Below are 21,755 nucleotides of genomic sequence, written 5' to 3'. Positions count from 1 at the left end.
GGGAATTCCAGAAAAACATCTTCAGTTTCATTAACTACACTAAAGCCTTCTGACTGTGTGGATCACAACAAACTCTGGAAAATTCTTAAAGAGATGGGAATATCAGACCACCTTTCCTGTCTCCTGAGAAACAGGTATGCAGGTTAAGAAGTAACAGTCAGCACCAGACATGGAACAATGAACTGGTTCAAAATTGGGAAATGAGTACGTCAATCCTGTATATTGTTACCCCGCTTAAACTTACATGCAGAGTATATCATGTGAAATGCTGGGCTGGATGAAGCACAAGCTGGAATCAAGATTGCGGGGAGAAATATCAACACCTCAGATATGCAGATGACACCACCCTAATGACAGAGTGAAGTGGAGCTAAAGAGCCTTTTGATAAGGGCGAAAGAGGAGACTGAAAAAGCGGGCATGAAACAACTTTCAAAAAATTAACATCATGGCATCCGGTCTCATCACTTCATGGCAAATAGATGGGGAAAAGTGGAAACAGACATTTATTTTCTTGGGCTCCAAAATCACTGTGGATGGTGACTGCAGCCATGAAATTAAAAAAGCACTTGCTCCTTGGAAGGAAAGCTATGACAAATCTAAGCAGCATATCAAAAATCAGAGACATTACTTTGCCAACAAAGGTCTATATAGTCAAACTATGGTTTTTCCAGTGGTCATGTATGGATGTGAGACTTGGACCATAAAGAAAGCTGAGCACGGAAGAACTGATGCTTTCAACTTGTTGTGCTGGAGAAGACTTGAGAGTCACATGGACACCAAGGAGAGCAAATCAGTCAATCCTAAAGGAATTCATTGGAAGGGCTAAAGCTGAAGCTCCAATACTTTGGCTACATGATGTGAAGAACTAACTCATTGGCAAAGACCCTGATGTTGGGAAAGACTGAGGGCAGGGGGAGAAGGGGGCAAGAGAGGATGAGATGGTTGGATGGCATCACTGACTCAATGGACATGAGTTTGAGCAAGCTCCAGGACATAGTGAAGGACAGGAAAGTCTGGCACACTGCAGTCCACGGTGTCACAGAGAGTCAGACACACCTTAGCAACTGAACGATGACAGTCTACATGTTTATCCAGCTACATGATGTGTATTCAAAAAATGGAAAATAGTAACTCAAATATAACTGGATGTGTTTTGACCTTAGAAATTCTACACACAAATGTAGGCAATTTAAAAAAGTATGCACACTGATTAAATTTGCTTCTATAAAGGTTTTATCTTATAGCTACTAGAATTTAGTAAAAAACTGGCATATTGGTAGGCTTGTAGCTTGAAAAATCCTGTCATAAACCTACTCTCATTGCCATGAAAATTTTCAGCCTTCCAACGTTTCTGTCTATACTTTTTCTCCTTAAAACACTCACACTCCTCACCCCTCACGCACACAAACACGTCAGCACCTGCCTCTCCACCTAAGTGCTTCCATAATGCCAATACTGACCGTTTAGTTAGAAATCACATCAGGAAAAAATAAACCTCATTACACTGAAGAAAATGTAAAGAGAAAGTAAGTTTACTACTCATAAAAAAAGCCATAGCAATAATATGTAAATAGCCAATGAAAAGATGAAATGAGCATACCATCTTCTGACTTCTGAGAGTATGAAGGAAAAGAGAAGAGAGTCCCAAAATCCTGACTCTTCTTGTCGTGGGAAGACTTTCTATTGAAGAGAAAGAAATCAATCACCACTTAAGTCACCATCTCAGCCTTAAGAATTTACATATAATATGCACCACAGGGTTATAATTACACAGCAGGTTAGCCCTCTCGTGTGTTTCTCTTTGTAAAAACAGGGCAACCAAGCTCCTTTTTGCTCTCTCATAAGCATTAATGTGCATACACAGACTCCAGACAAAACAATTACTTAACAGAAAAGCAAAAGTTCCAAGTTAATCAAAATACCACTAAGTTTTATGGTTGACAGAACCACTTCAGAATTTAACATCAGTAAATTATTGGCAAAAATCCAAGAAGAAAGTCCGTCTCCATCAGAGGCGGCAATAATCTGATTTCTCACACTTTACTGCATGTGGTAAAATACTTCCTTAAAAATCTGAAGCAGTTGACAAACTTCATACCCTACATGTTCCTGCTCCCACGCACCAGACGCAAGAAGAGTCAACCACGGCCAAAGCAAAGGAGGCAAAGCAAAGCTCCCAAACCACGACCAAAGCGAAGGAGGCAAAGCAAAGCTCCCGATTCTAGCGACATCATAACTTGACAACCTTGGTTCAGAGAAATGTCCCCCACACCCGCTGCCTAATTTTTTACATGGAATTTTACTGGAACGCAGCTACACGCATCCATTCACTACCATTTATGGCTGCTTTTTTGCTACAGTGGCAGCACTGAGTAGTTCAAGAGACCATATGGCTGCAAAGCCTAAAATGTTTACTATTCCAAATTTTTATGGAAAACATTTGCCAACCTATGCTCTCAACTATAAGCAACAGTTACGTAAACAGCTACAATATTAACCCAATTTATTCCTTCCTGGGGAGGGCCTTATCCAGAATGGTAACAGTTTCTTGGTGCTTTTACTGTGAGATCTGACAGATGCCAAGACACCCGACTGCACCTTGTCAGTGTTACTTACTCTGGAGCAGCTTTCGATTTGCCTGGTGAGAATGTGTATTCATCTTTATCTAGCCCATCTGAGGGGACAAACTCCTCTTCTCCATCATTTGCTATGGGAGATGCTTTGACCTTCAGCTCCTCTAAGTCATTATTGTCGTCATCATCATCGGCGTCATCCTCCTCCTCTTCCGAGAAATCGAATGTATACTTTGGCCGTTCAGCTAGGACAAAAACAAAAATGACTTTAAACCCAGCTTTATCAAAGTGAAATATTATTCCAAACCATACACTTGAAAAATAATCCAGCAGTCTCCGAAAACATGCAAGAGAAAAAGACAAGCATCGGAGAATAAAAGTGCCTGAGTTTGGCCTCAGTTACGCGGACGGTCCTAACGTCTGGCCTGCACTCCCAGGAGGCTCCGGGGTCATGCTCAGGTGCCTGGAGAACGCAACATGAGCCTGATGAGCGTATCAGGATGCTGCTTTTCATGCTTAAAAGATACTCCAAACAGTGAGGAGAGGAGACGTGGCCACTGTAAAAGTGACTACTAATATGCGACTCCCCCATTTCTGCAATTACAAAGGACAACTTGTATATCTTTAGAAAGTGCCTTCTCTTAACTTCTTACATAAAAACTTCTATCATCTCTCTTCACAGTAGTTTTACCATGAAATAACAGAAATAGTAATTTTTCAGATGAACGAGAAGAAACAGAGTTAAGATCTCAATATATTAGCAAAATAATATAACACATAAAAAAGCACCCACAGGAAAGTTATGACCAACCTAGATAGCATATTCAAAAGCAGAGACATTACTTTGCCAACAAAGGTCCGTCTAGTCAAGGCTATGGTTTTTCCTGTGGTCATGTATGGATGTGAGAGTCGGACTGTGAAGAAGGCTGAGCGCCGAAGAATTGATGCTTTTGAACTGTGGTGTTGGAGAAGACTCTTGAGAGTCCCTTGGACTGCAAGGAGATCCAACCAGTCCATTCTGAAGGAGATCAGCCCTGGGATTTCTTTGGAAGGAATGATGCTAAAGCTGAAACTCCAGTACTTTGGCCACCTCATGCAAAGAGTTGACTCATTGGAAAAGACTCTGATGCTGGGAGGGATTGGGGGCAAGAGGAGAAGGGGATGGACAGAGGATGAGATGGCTGGATGGCATCACTGACTCGATGGACGTGAGTCTGAGTGAACTCTGGGAGTTGGTGATGGACAGGGAGGCCTGGCGTGCTGCGATTCATGGGGTCGCAAAGAGTCGGACACAACTGAGCAACTGATCTGATCTCATGGAGAAGGGCACACTGGTATAATGCAAATAAGCTTTACTATAATTTCTAGCATATACTATGGAATAAAATTTTAAAGTCATCTGGGTGCTATGCAACTTTATACTTCATTTTAAATGTATGGGAAAAGCCTAAATACAATTTTAAAGCTATTAATAAATTAATTTTCATGTAACTTGATATACTGTTAAAACTCACCTCTGAACTAATGCAACATTGTAAATCAACTATAGTCTAACAAAAAAAATGTTTACCTCTGTTATACTACCTATGTGCTTTATGAAAAGAAATTCAATTACTTAGCGATTGAAGGCCTGAAATATAAAAGTATCTCCCAAAGAAAACAATCAGAATGTTTTTTCATTTTATGTATATTAGGACTTAAAATTTGAGAAGAACCTATAAAATAGGACACTCATCAGTATTTAAGTATTTGAAGACTTCAAATTAATAAATATTCAGAAAGGATCAAATCACACACTTAATACTAATATACACTAGCAAAATGGGATTCTACAACCTAAACTCTGGCACTGCAATTATCTAAATAATGCTGTGTGCATATGAACCAGACTATAAAGTAGGGAAATTTCTCATGATATAAGAAATAGACGACACAACAAAAGGAAACCAACGCAGCACGGCCTACGGACCCCACGCTGCCTGTGGACCCAGCACTGCTAGTGCCCTACACCAAGGTACACACGTGTGTGCTCTGTCACTCAGCTGCATCCAACTCTTTGCAACTCCCTTGGGCTGTAACCCAGCAGGCTCCTCTGTCCATGGGATTCTCCAGGCAAGAATACTGGAGTGGGATGCCACGCCCTCCTCCAGGGGAGCTTCCCGACACAGGGATCGAGCCCGCGTCTCCTGCGTCTGCTTGCACTGGCAGGTGGATTCTTTACTGCTGAGCCCACATCAAGGTACATTTTCTAGCAAACATCTCCTAACTCTGGACAGAATGTAACCCAAACTTTATCGTAAAAGTCAGTAAGAAAACACTTTCTCCAGATTTCACTTTGGAGAAATGTATGTCCAACTTTGCTAGAAAAGATCATTCCATAAAGAAGGCTTTTTGGTCTTTGTGAACTAACTTCTGAAATACGAATGGTTTACTACTTCAGTAATATTGATGATACTAACAATACTAACTTATGAGTAATACTAACTTTCTCAAACCACAAAAAATAATAAAATAAGTATAAAATATATCAGAATACCAGCCGCTCTCCTAAGTAAAGAGTCTCTTGGAATAACCACAGGTTCTGTTTCTTCCAAGTCACTTTCTGACTTGGATTCATCATCTGACCAAGGATTCCGTTTCTTCACTTTCTTTGCACTCGGTTTACCAGATGATGTAGGTGTTTTTCTCACCCTGGTACCTAAAAACAAATGAGTAACAATAAGGTATGTATCAATACTTACCTAAATATCATTAGTAAAAATAAAACTATTATAACGAAAAGTTCATTATAATGTTTGTGAGAACCGAAGATATTACTTCACCTACCAGAAAAACAGCACAAAGAATCTACTAATGCCCTGAACATACACATTTTCTCACAAACAAAAAACTGTAGTGATCCCTCACCAGGCTCTTTTTTCTCCCTTTTGGGTTTGGGGCCTCTGTGTACAGGAGCTGACGGGATCGGCACCTCTTCCCCGCCTTCCACTGCTGCTCCGCTGAGCTCTTCATCAAAGTCCACTCTGACTGCTGTGGCATCCGGATCGCCCTATACATTAAAAAGGAAGCCAAACCATCAGTAAAAATACAAGCCGAATTAATATCATATGTACTTTAGAGGCACATTTCCAGTCAATAGAGAGCTTTTCTGTATCAGATGAATAAAAAGAATGCGTGGGTCTACCGAGGCCCTAAGAGATGACACTGATCAGACCATGCTTTTTATGCAACTATGGAAAATGATCCTGCTCACCACCCTAATCTATCAGTGCATTCTGTGAGATGACAGCTACTTAAAACCAACTGTAAGAAATAGGAAGGCAGCTTCTGATTATCCAAGGGACTTTCAGACTCAAAGTTAAGGACAAGGTACCAAAAGGTACCTGAAAAATTCATTGCTAGAGCTCAGGCCTCTATCCACCAGGAAAAAACCTTCAGATTATTGAAGATAATAAAAATAATCTTTAGATTATTATTATGAGAATAAAACATGACATGTCATATACTACTAAGCATAAGACAAAGTCCCCTGACCCTGAAACGGAGAAAGAACAGAGTGACCTGTGAGGAGACGTGAGCAATCCTGCCCAGGGCCGGACAGACAATAGGGAAAAGGAGCCCTTTCCACTGGACGCTGAAGACTCGGGCACATCCCCCAGCGAGTGAGGAGGGAAGGGACGGTGACTCGGTCTGCTGGCTCAAGGACAGCGGAGAGGAAAGGCCCATCACGTCTGACTCTCTGTGACCCCATGGACCGCAGCCCACCAGGCTCCTCTGTCTGTGGGATTCTCCAGGCAAGAGTACTGGAGGGGGCTGCTATGCCCTCCTCCAGGGGAGCTTCCTGACCCACAGATAGAACTGGCATCTCTTATGTCTCCCTGCATCGGCAGCCAGGTTCTTTACCACTAGCGCCACCTGGGAAGCGTAAGGGCAGCCAGGTGGAAGCTGAATCACTGCACACAAGGGGTCACTGTGAATAACCAGTCTTGTCTTTTGGAAACATCACCCTGGTGGAAAGAGATAAGACAGAGGAATGAAGTGAAGAAGGTAGAGTCAGGACTGGCTGACTACAGACAGGATTGCTGGACCCACATGGCTCACCTTAAACTGCCTCAGAGAAAATATACTGAATCCCAAGATAGTGTCAGTGGGGACCAAGATAAAAGCGTGGATTTGGGGACTCTTTTATAGTCAGTCAGTAGGACTAAGTTACTGATTAAATGAGATACTCACCAGCTTCTGGCCTATGTTAGTGATGGCTGATCATGCCCAAAGCTAGATCAGGCAGAGGCAGGAGGGGAGTTTTAAAACTAGGATTAAGTCAGGCATGCTGAGTGTGTGGGGCTTGGGTGCATTCTGATGGCTGCGTTAGTCCAGCTCTCCTGGAACCATGACCACTTCAGGACATCGATTCAAGAGTCATCAAGTGATAAACGCTCTGGGCACAAATGCAATCACTCAAGGAGAGTACAAAAGGCACAGAGAAATGTGCTGAGAACGGATCCTGACTAACACCATGTGAAATGGAGAGAAGAGAAGCCATTTCCAAGAGAAAGCTCTGTGTGCAGGTGAGCGTGTGAGACCCTGGTTCTCAGCACAGCAGGAGAGGGCTCCCCCGCAGCCCAGTGCCCCATCTGGGGCTCCACTCTCTCTCTGCACAGAGAGCCCTCTGGCCTCACCCAGTGCCCAGGCTCATCTCCCAAGTTCCCAGGTTCACCCGGCACGCTCTGCTTCTAAACTCAGCCTGCCCAGAAAAGTCAGCCTTTCTCCTTGTGACCATCAGGCTCCTGCTTCCTCAGCTCTGAGATGTTTCCTTCCTCTGGCTAACTGACCCCCATTCTCCGAGAGGCTTTTAAATCCACTGTAACATCAATCAACCCAATGATAGAGGCTGTGTCTGATGATCTTTTAACTAAAGGTAAAAACAAATAGTAAAAGATGACAGTTTACTTCAAAAGCCAAACAGACCCTTTTCTACTGTAAGACTTCCTTAACTGGTCATGATACAGAACTAAAGTTTATGGTTTATACTTGTTATTGCTACTGTTCCATGATTTTAATTTAGAATACTGAGTAGAATATTTCTCTTTCTTTTTAGAAATGAGATGAAGTCAAGTCTCACTCTTTACATGTATGTGGATCCTTGAGTAATGTCTTCATCCTATGTATGGATCAACTGCTTTCATGAACAAATGACTTCCTATCACAGTGAAATAGCAATACATTTGAAACAAAAAATACAGCATGATTTCATAACAGTAAAATTACGATTCCTACAAACATCATTACTGAGGTGGAGCCCACCCACGAGCCGTGTGCTACCTTTCTCTTCTTCAGCAGCTTCTTGCTGGCATCTGCCTTCATGGCAGTGATCTCAGGGACCACTCTCCTGCCGTAAGGGGAGGGCATCGTCTCTTCTAGCTGAAGCTTCTTCACCTTAGGTTTGCCAACCTTCCCCTTGATTGCTTTTCCGGCCATCCCAGCCAGAACGTCTTCTCGTTCCTGCGCTTCCACTTTCTGGAGGGGAATCATTAAGGATGGGGAGGAGGGTGGGGCATAAACAACTCATCAGAAAAGATAATTGGGACTGCAGAAGAAGTCAAAGCTCATTTTAGTCACTCAGGAACAGAGCTTTCTTTTCAGGTGATCTAACCTAAGAAAAAAACAATTCTAAACCAGAAGGCCTGGGCTATAGTCCCAGTTCTATCTAACAAGCTTCTCATTTGTAAGACAAGGGGTTGTAACTAAATGGCCTACATGGTCCCGCCCAGCTCTAGAACCCTATGACATATGATGGGGTCAGGACTGCTGATGCCCTGATATCATCAGAGGCCTAGCGAACCGTACAAAAAGGCAATTCTGGTAACAAATATGACGCCGTGCTTTACTCTTGCTTTACCTTGCTTCAATCTTAATGGATATTAATTTTTAAATGTATAAGTCAGCAGGGAAAAGGCTCAAATTTTAAAAAAAATAACTCATAACAGAAGAAAAGTATAAATCAAGGCAACACGTGATACTGTGATACTTGAAAGATCATTAAAATTCCAGAAATTGTATTAGGCAACTAATATACCACACTCATTCTTAAGAGTTTAAATTCTGACTTAGGTTATAAAACTAGAGCATGTGGAAAATAAATCAATGAAACAACTAAAACCAATAAATATAAGTAATATCATGATTAATAATAAATAGTAATTTACCTTGTACTACTCAAAATTAGATGATCATATTGCTACCATATTGCTATCATATTACTTGAATATAATTCTAAGATTTTAAGTGAGTTAATTAAAAATAAATTAGGCAATTTTAGGAAAAGTTGTATTTTACATCTTTCTCTACATTTTTTCTTTTATTTTTAAAAATGGAATTCTACTTGGAGAAAACTAAATTTTAAAAAATTTTAAATTTCTCTATTAAAAGTCTAAAGAGACTATCATTCTACTTTTTAAAAATCAAATACCTATATTTAATCACATATATATATTGTTTTTACCTCTTTTGGGGGAAAACATTAAAATTGAAGCAATAAGCTAATTTGAAGTCAGTTAAGCAATTTTAATTAGTAGAGAGTATTAGAATTTAACTCATTCTAAAATCCCACTCCATAGCTTTTATTCATCTACATCAGACATAACCGTTTTTTATGACTTCATATAGCTAGAAGCTTAATCCTCTGCAACTTATAAACACATTAACCTTTGTAGAGTTAAAGGAAATCCTAAGATAATTTAATTTTAAAAACTTTCATTTTGTTTGATAAACATTACTCTTTCAAATATATTTTAATGGAGACTTAACCTACATCCAGTTCTTCAACAAAAGCTGCTAAATCTTCTTTCCAAAGATCTGAAGGAGATTTCCTTTTAAGGTCACTGACCTCTCGCCCCTATAATAAAAAAGTAGTGTGATTTAAACATTCAGTTATAAATGTATAATTTTTAAATGGATAAAGGATATAAAAAACTATTTTTGGAAAAGAAAAATAAATATATGGAAAACACTGAAATAATTTCAAATTATTTAACCCACAGAAGTTCATACTTTTGCATCTCTCTGTTTAATCAGTTCTTCAACTTTTTCTTTAGTAAGAGACCATAGAGACATATTTAAAATATAATTAAAATCAGGGCCTGAAGGAGTTCCTGAATCAGAGGAACTATCATCATGCTGGTTTTGTGATTCTTCCTCTTCTGCTGCCTGCAAAGAATAATAAACTTTATATTAAAGTCCTGTATAATATGAAATCAATGTTGAATTTTACTGAATACTAAGTTTAAAATTCCACACATGCTACACTCTTAAAGCTACATCTTCAGGGTGGTGGGTTTATTTTAGATTATCTACAAGATTATCTATGAAAATATATTTCCTATAAAAAGTTTAAATTTTCTAAAAATGCAAAATAATGTCATCAAAAGGAATAGTATATTCAGCCTCTATTCAGGAATCTGGTGAAAAATTAACAGCTTGAGAAGACACCGCGTCTTAACTGTGACAGAGCAGAAGTAACACTCTATCGTGCACTTTGTCAGGTCTTTGCACTGGAGAGTGAATGAACAATTTGAAACCTAAAAAAACATGTTTTACGGTTATAATAAATATGTTAAGATAGTCGGTCCCTAAGGGTGAATTCTTTTCTCAAGCAGTAACACTCAAGTAAGGACTAAGAAAAATTCACTTAAGAGTTGAAGAGCTGGTAGGTTAGAGTAAGAATTGTAAGGGCTATTCAAAACTTGTACTCATAAGGTCTTTTTTTCACAGAAATAGTTACAATTAAAACAATCTTCTTACACTAATACTAAATTTCAAAATCCAATGAATTTATTGTAAGTGACATCATCTTTAAAATTTTTTAAATAACAACAGCTGTTAAAATAAAATTGAATCTCAATTGTTAAAGGCACTCAGATCATTAAAAATGACTGAGTTAACCATGATACTCCATAAAACAAAAAGTTCACTTCCAGTAATCAAAAAAGAAAGAAAAAAAGCCTTACAATTTAAAAAAAGTTTTACAATTTTAAATTTTCAGTAACATAATGTATATATAAAAAAATTAAAGTTTAAGTTTATTTTAGAAGAGACAAAAATAAAAATTACAAAGAAAGATGCTTCATTGCATTCAAAGTATAAACTCAACTAAGTAACATTATCCAAGTAAGGAATGCTGTTGTTCAGTTGATAGACTATATAAGTATCTAGATAATTTAGGACAAATTAATACAATCTACAGCTTTTAAAATTTCTTCATGAAATAGTGTGCTGCTATGGAATTTCTTACACTACTATTAAAATACTATTAGGGTGTCAGGTGTCATAAAATCCTATTTAGACCCACACTTCAGAAGCCTATTTGCTCTAGGTTTTAATGACACACCAAGTATTGTTAATGAGTGCTCCATAAATGTGTATATCTATCACTGTTAACATGAAGATGACTAAGGACACTTTCAGGGGAAAAAAGAAAAAAAAACACCGCTTTTCAAGTTCCAGTGACAATTCTACCATGCTTTTGATCTTCTAATTATCTACTTTATAATTCTCTCTCCTCCAACTCTACATAACAAGACACTCTTGTAAGAGCAGCTCCTTCTGTTTCTGAAACCCCCAAAGTGAACAACATGCTGAGAGATTTTTGAAGGTTACAATGAAAGTACTGAAACCAAGCATGAGCTTTTACCCGTGAGGTCTATTTGCACCAGAAGGGCATTCTCAAACCCTAAACACTTTCACTTTTAAAAACTAAACATTAAATTCATTAGCTTACTAGCAAAATTTTTAAAGATATAATTTAAACCAACAGTGATACAGAAGGGCAAGTAGTGTATAAACCATAACTTGAGGTGTAAGAATGCAATAAAACACACTGAAAGGAAAGCAAGTGCTTAAGGCATCTTAATTTTGAATACTCGCCCACTTTGTCCTACCCACCTCCCTCAATTATCTCAATATGTAAATTGATATATAATTCATTTTAGTTTTACTCATTCTAGTATATGTCATTCTAATGACAGTTCAAAATTGAAAAAACTTTAATGTAAATGAAAGCAGTATTTCTACGTAGTTTGAAATATACGAAAAACATTATGGTTGAGAACTCAAATGCTGGGAAGTTTAATGTTTCAGTGCAAGTTATATCACATAATCATAACTATTTTTTAAAATGCAAACATTTGCATTTAAAATGCAAACAGTATTATATATGTATACAATATTCAATTAAGTATCTGAAAACTAATCATTTCCAAGTTTCTTCTTTTTTGTACATTTGTGTTCTCAATCACAATGTGGTATCACCTCTTTAAATTATCCACAACAGCAAGAAGCTAATTTTTGAGAGAACCCTCAAAGTTTCAATATTCCATTCACTGAATTAGTATTAGTACTCTATGATCTAAAATGGATAATTTAATTAACAAAACATCAGACTTTTAATCTGAAGTCCCAGGGTTAAAATCTCCAGCTAAAGATCTACGCCAAGATCAGAGCACACACATGGGGCTCAATAAATACTGCTAAGTATTAACCATTCCCTCTCTCATATCCCCAGAGCACAGGAAAGCCAGATCGAGGGAGTGGTGACCCCACACAGTGACTGCAGACTGCCCGGGGGGGATCATTTACGCACGACCAGAGCAGTTCCCAGAGTGACTTGCACCACACACCACCACCACCACCGTCCTTTACCAGCAGCTCACAAAGAAGGCTGAGGAGACTGAGCTACCTCCTCAAACCTGGAGCCACAGTTGAGGCCCAGGCAGAGCCACACTGGCCATGAGCTTTGTGGTGGGTGTGCACTGCCAATTCCTGTACCATATCCGTTTCATGGATAAACAGAAGACTTCAGTCTCCAAACACACCACTCAGCACCGTTAGCAGTACTAAATTCAAAATTCAGGGGTTGGGTTTTTGGTTCGCTTTGGAAGTTGCTTTTAAAAGCTTCTCTGAATGTCTCATTCTGCAAATGATTACCTTTTCTTGTGCTTCTTTCCAGGCTTTCACTGGGTCAGATTCATAACCTCTCTGGACTAACATTTGAATCAAATCTTTCTTTGACCTATTCTCTATGTGAGGGAAAAATAAAGTTAGGATCAAGAAAAGAGATTCAATTTGTATTTGTTTATATTCTACTGATAAAAATGTCTTCTATTAATAAAGTTTTTTTTTTTTCCATTTTAATTAATGTTCAAATTTTTAAAGGTTGCATCTTACCTATAGTGATTTTCCCTTGTATCTTCTCTAAAATGAAACGGGCTTGATTATTAAGCTTAGTAGATTCTGCTCCCAACATTCCTACAAGCCACTCCTTTCGTAAACCATAATAGCTCAATCGTAAATCAAAGAATTCTTTCAAAATATCTTGCACAGTTTCATACTTCTTCAGACATCCCATATGATCAAAGAGTACCTATGCAAAACACAAAATTTTCAAAGATTATATAAATCTGTGTTGGTATTTTTAGCTTGTGTTATGTCCTACAGTATTTAAAATAACCATAATACACTTACATGAATACACACCACTCCTAAAAGCCAGAACCAAAATTATTCAGCACATTTCTGTGAATATTCCTTCGATAACTTTGAGAAATGGATAAAATTTCAATTCTCAAAACTATGAAAATATGTTACGTTGGAATAAATTTTTAAGATAGGACCTTAAAATAAGGTTCTTATTTAAAACTATATAAACTATGGCTATAAAACCACCTAATATTTTTTTCAAACTAAAAAGAAACACATTCTATCTGTAAGTTTTTAAATGTTAAAGTTCTCTCTTTCCTGTACATTCAGCAGATGTGCATTTGCCTCTCCTTTGATTTTTTGAAATGTGCTATAATTCACTCAAACTTCAACCTAGGAAGAAATCTTACTTCTCTATCCTTTTTATCCTTTTTCTATCAGTCATGGCACTTTTTCTCAGTCATTGTGCTATTGCTGGATTTTTTTTTTTCTTTTTTAAGTCTAAAAGCTAATTTGGAATGGAACGAGAATAGTCATACATACTCACATTTATTTTCCTCCTCAATTATTTATAAGCTTAATAAAGCAGATTATAGTTACAAGAAGATGAGTACTTCATAATTAAAATGCTAATAGAGACAGACATAAGGCACACAGAAAGCCTGCAATAATCACACCCAGAACTTCAAGTCTGTGTGTCAAAGTATGTGTACCCTGTGTGTTCAAGCCCAGATGCAAAATGCAGAGCTGGGATTAAGAGTAGAGGATAATATTAGAGGAAAAGGAAAGTATCTCTAGATTCCTTAGCAAACATACAAGGGGAGAAGCATTCAGACTTACTACATTCACTTGTGTCATGAAGCCAGTTGCAAAAACCCCACTTACAAAATAAAAGAAAGGTTAAATTCATAGTAAATCTAGTTCACATACCATGGAATTACAAGTAAGAGTAGTTTGAAGTTTAAAAACTTTGTGCAATCCAGCAGCTTCTGCTTGTGCTAGCTTCTCTTCAGTCATTTTCACCACAAATTTCACAGTTGTATCAGTATGATATTCTTTATAATCAGAAATTAATGCTGGTGTTTTATCTGTTCCATTTAGCATAGGTTCTAAAACCTGTTCTTTGTATACCTACAAAAGATTAAAAAATAAGTAATTCTTTCATGACACACATTCATGTTCTTAAACTACAAGTCACACACTCTTTTAAAATTCTCAATTCCAGTCGGGAGAAAAAGGGGAAACCTCCAGCTCCACCATCTCCGGCCCAGCCACTGCAGTCAGCAACATGCGGGGATCTTAATGGAGAAAGAAGATGACAAGGGCACAGCTCTGATCTGCCCAAAGGGTGAAAAGAGGCTGAGAGTGCAAACAGGATGGCATCAGCTAGAACTGACGACTTGACACCCGCCTATACTGACTGACATGAATTTACGGACCACACTTGCAAGGGTTCCAAACATTATTCCTTACTCATTTCATATTCTACTCATTTCAGTGTAAGCAAGATAACAGTCTTTTGAAAAGTTAGCTTCAGTCATTCTACATTTAGATAAGTTAAAAAACATTTTAATTACAATTGAATATTCACAAGAATGTGTCAAAAATGCATGCAGGAATGTTTAAACACTCTATAGACTCAGGGCAAACAGAGATGGCATCCCATTCAAACCAGAACACGCTGTCTAATGCAACCGCCCTCCTCAGGCAGCTTGCATCTTGTACCAACCTGTGTCCAAGTTCTGACGGGGAGCTCGGTAATCTCCACCGTGTTTCTATCCACCACAAATATCTCACCACTGACTGCATACTGGTTTTGACCAAGTTCTTGGATCGTTCCTTTAAAGTTTTTGTAGTTTGGAAGCTGAAGAGAGAAATAAAAATCCCTTATGGGCCCAACTCCTCACCGAGTGCCACCTCTGAAGGCCCCCAGTCAGGAGCTCTTGCCAGCTCAGGTTCACACGACTGAACCCAAATTCCTCTCGTCCACAGCAGGCCCTCTCCACACAATCGCTCGGGCTTGAATTCACAGCTTCTGTTCTCAAAGGCCCAGCATTCCCTAACCTTGAAACCTTAGCGTCATCTTTCCTAGTCTTCCAAGAATACTACTTTTTGTCCCCAGTCTATTACCTAAATCCTTCCTTCTCCTGTAGATTAAAAATTCTCTAAATTCAGATTCCTCAGATGTTATGTTAGCTCTGCAGTCCAGAGCCAATGATCTGCCTTCCAGATCACTACTTATATGTCTCGAATATTTTGAATATTCTCACTGTCTTCTACCCAGCATGCCCTCACACCCTATATAACTACATGAGTCTCACTCAGCCCCTCAAGCAAATGACAAGGCCCTCCCCGCACCCCCCCCCCCGCCCCCGCTTCTCTGATCCCTATGTGTTACTATCACTATGCAGTCAGGTGCACAGCAGAGCACATTTCTCCTGGCACACTGAGCAACTACATGTCACTGTGAACCACATGCCCAGACGTCCTGCCTCGACAAAAGATTAACTTTTTGAAGACAGGGATCATAATATTTTATCTCACCACTTAGCACAGTATCATATATAGAAGATTATATATATGTGTATATATACATACACACATATGTAAATGTAAGAAACATATTAACTTAATACTCAATATATCTGAAATAATTAAAATAAAATGCAATAATCATTGTAAGTAATCTGATACTCCTGTTAGAAATATTTTAAAGTACTTTATTTAGAGGAAAAACAGATTTTAAATCACACTCAATCTAATTTTTTTAAATACAAAAATGAAATAAAACTTGGAGTGAAATACATAAAAATATTAAGCTTCTATATACATGGAGTATGTTTTCCTCTTTGCTTATGAATCTAGACGATTTTAAACCATGTAGAAGAGGGTAAAGCATGTCGAGAGGTTTTCCTTAGAGGGAGTTGGGGAAGAGCTGAACAATCAATGATGTGAGGAAAGGGGAAAAGTAAATATGGAGACATATTAAAATACCTGCAGTGTGTTTTTAAGTATCCTCATGACTCTCTAACATGATTTAGTTGCTGAAGAACAATAAAAAGTTGCATATAACTTTATCATATAAGCCTTATTCTTTATATAATTTAGATATTTGAAAGTCTGAAAAAAGCCTGAAATACTTTTACATTAAAATTTTAATAAACAGTTTCTCCCCATAAGCCTTATCTGCAGGCTTTTTGCAAACTTTATCTTTTACTGTAAGCACACATCAAGTTCTACACTAAGAAGGTCCTTACTGTCTAAAATATGTTCTAAAATGAAAATGGTTCCATTACTTTTCTAAAATTACTGACTTTGTAGTTCACACAATATCATTTGTTAAATACAAAAAAAAACCAATATAAGCAGTAAATTCTGCATCATTACCATGGGATGAGGATCCAGGCCATCGAGCATTCGCCTGACATTGTTCACAATCTCTCTGGCATCGTAGTTGGGCAGCTTACAAGCCCACCCTGTGCCAATACCCTCAGCACCATTTATTAAAACCATTGGAATTATGGGAATATACCACTCAGGCTCCACACGCTGATTATCATCATAAAGGAATTTAAGCAGGTTGTCATCCACAGCAGGAAAAAGCAGTCTTGCTAAAGTGCTAATGAAAGGAAAAAGAGAAACGTGCAGCAATGTCACAGTTTGAAAAAAAAAAAACTTTATATGTGATTACTTTACATGTCAGAAATCTTTTAAAATAATGCATTTAAAGTTTTTGGTTACAAGTACTTAATTTAAACTTAACAATAAAATTTACTTGACCTTATTACCAAATGTATTTCTCTCAGGCACAAAGCCAGAATAAAACAGCCCTGTTTTACTTAGATTACTTACTGACTAACCTGCCTAAATTCTTCATATTGATATATAACCTGGTAAGGATTTCCTCTTATTCTGACTAAACCACAAAACCCACTTTCAGCCTAAATAGTTAGATCAGAAAAATCCTTACATTCATTAGGACTGGCTTCACCAATAATTCATAAAAACCGAGATGTGACCAAATACTTTGGAACATTCACCCTGAACATAACACTCAAGTTTCTCTCTCCATAGTTAAGTTAGTTAAGACGCTCAGTCGTGTCCGATTCTTTGCAACCCCATAGACTGTAGCCTATCAGGCTGTTCTGTCCATCCATGGGATTTTCCAGGCAAGAATACTGGAGTGGGTTGCCATTTCCTTCTCCAGGGGGATCTTCCCAACCCAGGGATTGAACCCAGGTCTCCCACATTGTAGGCAGATGCTTTTACCATCTGAGCCACCAGGGAATATGGCTCTCTCTCCATAGCTACACTTCTATTACACATTTTGTTAGTTCCAATAACCTTCAAATAGTACTTATTCCATTATATCTACAAATGATTACCTCAACATTGTGAAAATATAACGAGGGCTCGCAGCATCTTTGCCCCCGTGAAGTCGAGTTCCAAACTGACCAATAGGCTGAAGCAAGTTGATGTTGTTGCTCCCCACAAAGTTCTGAGCCAAGTTCACAATAGTCATCATCAATGCTTGCTGCAGAACAGACACAGAATACATTCACAAAGTTCCTCCATGAATCTCATTTTATTAAAACACAAATCCTCAATTCTTTAACATTTCCAAAGACCTCATAAAAGGAAAAACACTTGATTTTGCTGAATTATCCTATTATCATTCTTCATGCCAGTAAGTATAGCTCTCAATTAATTCCAGTCTCCATGCTTGCTTACTTCTCCATGATGATAAGCAGACATCTCAGCAACAGATCCAGCCAACTGTGCAACTTTCACTTCACGTTTATCATTCCTCTTGAAACAGGTAAATAAAACTTTTCGTTGACCTGGTTTAAAACCTGATTTTAAAAAGAAAAACCCTCTTTTAAAAATATTACTCAAGACTGAGTTGCAATGTTTCTTTTAGTGACAACAATGTTCTATATATTCAAGAGAAAAAGGCAAAGATATAGTCTGTTTACTAAAAATCACTAAAATTGCTGAGACTCTAACAAAATGAGTACCTACTAACATATTTTATATCATCTTAAGCTATTCTAAAAGTGAAGAACCAATTGAAAGACCCCTTCTAGTCTCAAAGAACTGCTGGGTGGCACCAAATTCCTTTCACAGGAGCTTTCAAACACTCATATTCCCAAAATGCCAGTTGTGATGAAAGTATCAGCAAGTCATCAAATAGCCTAAAAACTATTAGAATACCCTAAATCTGGAATGCTCTTATAAAGAAGAGATATGTTCTGGTAATTAAGAATGCAGGCTTTAGATTCTCACTAATCTGGATACTCGTCTCAACTTAGCCATGACTTTCTACAGCTTACTAAACCATTAAAGTCTCAGTGTCTTCTCAGTGTAACATAAATAATTACCTTAACAGGGTGACCATAAGGTTTACATGAGATAATATAAGCAAAGCACTATGCTTTCTGATCATTTTTCCTGCTCTAGACCAAGGAGCACAGTAATAAACTTTTCAGTATATACCAGCTATCATCATTACCATGGGCCCAGAGCACAAAGCAAAAGGATAATAAAATATGGTCACTTTTCTTGAGAATTTTATAATCTAATTGAGCAGGCAAAATTAACATAAGTAAAATAAGAGGCACACACTACTGGCATAGAAGTTGACAGCACCTGAGACCAAATTAGACTGCAACTTCTAACGAAGACTTCAGAGACCGGATGTGACCTAAAGCTAGAACTAGATAGATTATAGAACCATCTGTTTTAGCTGAAAAACCAAGGGACATAAAGATGAACTAATTTTTAAAAGTTATAAAATCAAAACGCTCTAGATAAAAGACTAAAATCTGCTCCAACTACTCAGTAGCAGTCTAATTTTTTTGTCATGTTACATAAGCTAAAGCATTAAATTTTGGGGACTGAGGTCTAGGGCCATACCACCTTGAATGAGATTTATCTTGTCTGATCTTGAAGACTAAGTAGGGTTGGGCCTGGTTAGTACTTGGATGGGAGGCTCTGGGTACTGAGGAGTAAAGGTGCTTTTAAAATTTGGTCTGATAAATACTCTGCTGCTGCTGCTGCTAAGTCATGTTAGTCGTGTCCAACTCTGTGCGACCCCACAGACGGCAGCCCAACAGGCTCCTCTGTCCCTGGGAGAACTTATCAAAATCACATTTTACTTTTTATTTTAAAAAGTCTCCAATAACTTGGAGCTAAAACTTTAAAAATTTGCAAGCTATTAATATTTAGAAACTCAAAAAGGGCTTAAGATTCAAATTAAAGAATATAAAATATTTCAAAACTTCTAAAACATCTCAAAAGCAACTTTAGAATTTTAAAAATTATTATAAGGATGGGTTAAAATACATGAAATTAAAATACACTCAATAACACTCAAAAATGAAAAAGCGTCTTAAACATAAGCTACTTACCATCAACAAGAGATGGTATAGATCTTTCATTGTCTGAGTTTGAGAAGAGAATCAATTCCTTGTTGATAAAATCATTATAAGTCAAATGCTTGGTTGCTGTACCATATAAGAATTGCTAAGGGAAAAGTCACATAGCAATTATGTCATTATTACTCCATGGATTTTTAGCCTTTCTCTTTCTTCCCCCAGATCACAGCTCTTTATGACTAACCTCTGGTAAGCCATGTAACCTACGCTGTCTCCGATCTTCCATAAAGTTCGTTAACCATTCTTTTCTGTCATCGATCTTCTTCTTACTGAATGCCTGAAAAATTCCAGATAATTTAATACATTAAAAAAATTAATTTCACTATAGAATTAAAATTTATAAAAGCAAATAACTAATTATTAATTTCTGTGAAATTATAAAAGTCTTTTCCAACACACTTTTATCAAAAATACATTTGAATAGAGGTCTCTGAATTAAAGAACTATGAAAGCAGAGCATAATCTGAGGTGATGGGGAATGACACTAAGATTAACTAGGCTGGGCTTAGAATTAAAGAGAGACATCCCACAGCAAGCCAAGACTGGGAGGGGAAGGATGGCAGACAGAGGGAAAGGGCATTGGGAGAGATTTCTTTTTTAATTTTTAATTGGAGTTTAATTGCTTTACAATGCTTTGTCGGTTTCTGGTGTACAACAGCATGAATCAGCCATAAGTACACAGATATGCCCTCCCTCTGGAGCCTCCCTCCCTCCCCCATCCCACCCCTCTGGTCATCACAGAGCACCAAACTGGGCTCCCTGTGCTCTACAGCAGTGAGCTACCTTACGCATGGTAGTATATGTATGTCAATGTGACTCTCAATTCATTCCCCACCCCTCTGTCTAGAGAGATTTCTTAATTAACTTTGTTACCAAGGTAATGGCAGCATCATCTTCAGGACCAGCATATCTAAATAAGATACGGTGCCTTTCCATATCAGCAAAATATTCCTTGGCTTCCTTAGCTGTACTGGTACCCAACCCTGCACAATTTTTAAAATGAAAGTAAAAATAAGCCAGACAGAAAGAAAAAGACAAATGCTATATGATCTCACTTATATGTGGAATCTAAAAAAACAAAAAGTCAAACTCATAGTAACACAGAGTAGAATAGTGGTTACCAGGGGCTGAGGGGAAAAGGGAAATAGATATCAGTCAAAAGTACAAACTTTCAGTTATGAAATGAATAAATTCTGGGGAATCTAATTACAGCACAACCCCTATAGTTAATAATACCATACTGCATATATGAAAATTACTTAGAATAGACATTAAATGTTCTCTCAAAAAAAAAAAAAGCTATAGAAATGATTAACAAAATCCAGAATGTAGGAAATGATACAGGACAAACTATCCAACTTTTTAAACAAATAAATTACATGGAAAACAAAAAAACAATGTAAGATTTAATAGACCTATCAACCAAATGCAGTGTGTGGGCTCTGTTTGGATCCTGATTCAAAAATATATACATATATAAATGAACATTTTTAATATAATCAGGAGAATTTTAACAGATTGAGTATTTAAGGTTATTAAAGAAAGGTATGATAATGGTATGATGGGCACCAAAAAATCCTTTTAGAAATACATATTAAAGGATTATAGAAATTAATTATATTATTAATGCCTGGAAGTTATTAGGTTGGTACAAAAGTAATTGAGGTTTTAGGCTATGAATTTTAAATCATTATAATTAGGCTCAAACACATTTTCATTAATCAAAATAGGAACCAGTACAATCAACACAATTTTGCCAACAAGAAATGCTCATTTATTCTTGTAGCATAAACACTGGCGCTTCAGGAATCAACAAGCTCTGAAGAGGCATTTCCTGCCTCCTGCTTGTGGTGGAAGCAGTTTCCTGCAAAAAGTTGTCGAGATGCTTGAAAAAGTGGTGGTTAATTGGTGAGAAGTCGGGTGAATGTGGTGGGTGAGGTAAAACTTCATAGCCCAATCTGTTCAACTTTTGAAGCGCTCGTTGCGTGACAATGGCTGAGCACTGTCCTGGAGAACTGGGCCCATTCTGTTGACCAATACCAGCTGCTGGCATTGCAGTTTTTGATGCATCTTATCGATTTGCTGAGCATACTTCTCAGATGTAATGGTTTTGCCAGGATTCAGAAAGCTATAATGAATCCAATGGACAGCAGACCACCAAACAATGACCATGTGTTTTTTTGGTGCAAGTCTGGCTTTGAGAAGTGCTTTGAAACTTCTTCTCAGACCAACTGCTGAGCTGATCGTCACTGGTTGTCATATAAAATCCACT

The 21,755-nt window shown here is 37.7% G+C and overlaps 1 protein-coding gene across 8 annotated transcripts in view; it reads right to left on the bottom strand.

Annotated features, from left to right (window-relative positions):
* The window catches only part of TOP2B (DNA topoisomerase II beta), a 94,626-nt gene that overhangs the window by 6,375 nt on the left and 66,496 nt on the right, over window positions 1-21,755 (bottom strand). For 6 of the 8 annotated variants that reach the window (XM_086380773.1, XM_086380774.1, XM_086380769.1 and 3 more), the window contains exons 16-32: window positions 20,357-20,466; window positions 19,668-19,760; window positions 19,457-19,571; window positions 17,778-17,899; window positions 17,432-17,580; window positions 16,434-16,665; window positions 14,776-14,910; window positions 13,977-14,177; window positions 12,795-12,990; window positions 12,555-12,646; window positions 9,624-9,779; window positions 9,385-9,468; window positions 7,896-8,090; window positions 5,481-5,622; window positions 5,110-5,271; window positions 2,617-2,818; window positions 1,601-1,680 (exon numbers count right to left, since the gene is read on the bottom strand). In XM_086380773.1, coding sequence (XP_086236899.1) covers window positions 1,601-1,680; window positions 2,617-2,818; window positions 5,110-5,271; window positions 5,481-5,622; window positions 7,896-8,090; window positions 9,385-9,468; window positions 9,624-9,779; window positions 12,555-12,646; window positions 12,795-12,990; window positions 13,977-14,177; window positions 14,776-14,910; window positions 16,434-16,665; window positions 17,432-17,580; window positions 17,778-17,899; window positions 19,457-19,571; window positions 19,668-19,760; window positions 20,357-20,466 — 2,466 coding nt within the window. The remainder of the gene's footprint in view (window positions 1-1,600; window positions 1,681-2,616; window positions 2,819-5,109; window positions 5,272-5,480; window positions 5,623-7,895; window positions 8,091-9,384; window positions 9,469-9,623; window positions 9,780-12,554; window positions 12,647-12,794; window positions 12,991-13,976; window positions 14,178-14,775; window positions 14,911-16,433; window positions 16,666-17,431; window positions 17,581-17,777; window positions 17,900-19,456; window positions 19,572-19,667; window positions 19,761-20,356; window positions 20,467-21,755) is intronic. The other 2 variants (XR_015156371.1, XR_015156372.1) reach the window with 1 other exon arrangement.

Source organism: Bos grunniens, chromosome 27, assembly GCF_055505025.1.
Source record: "Bos grunniens cultivar Pamir isolate PY7600 chromosome 27, Bosgru_T2T1.0, whole genome shotgun sequence".
Taxonomy (NCBI): Eukaryota; Metazoa; Chordata; class Mammalia; order Artiodactyla; family Bovidae; genus Bos; species Bos grunniens.
The sequence above is the reverse complement of the archived record's forward strand: the minus strand, read 5'-3'. Positions and strand labels throughout refer to the sequence as shown.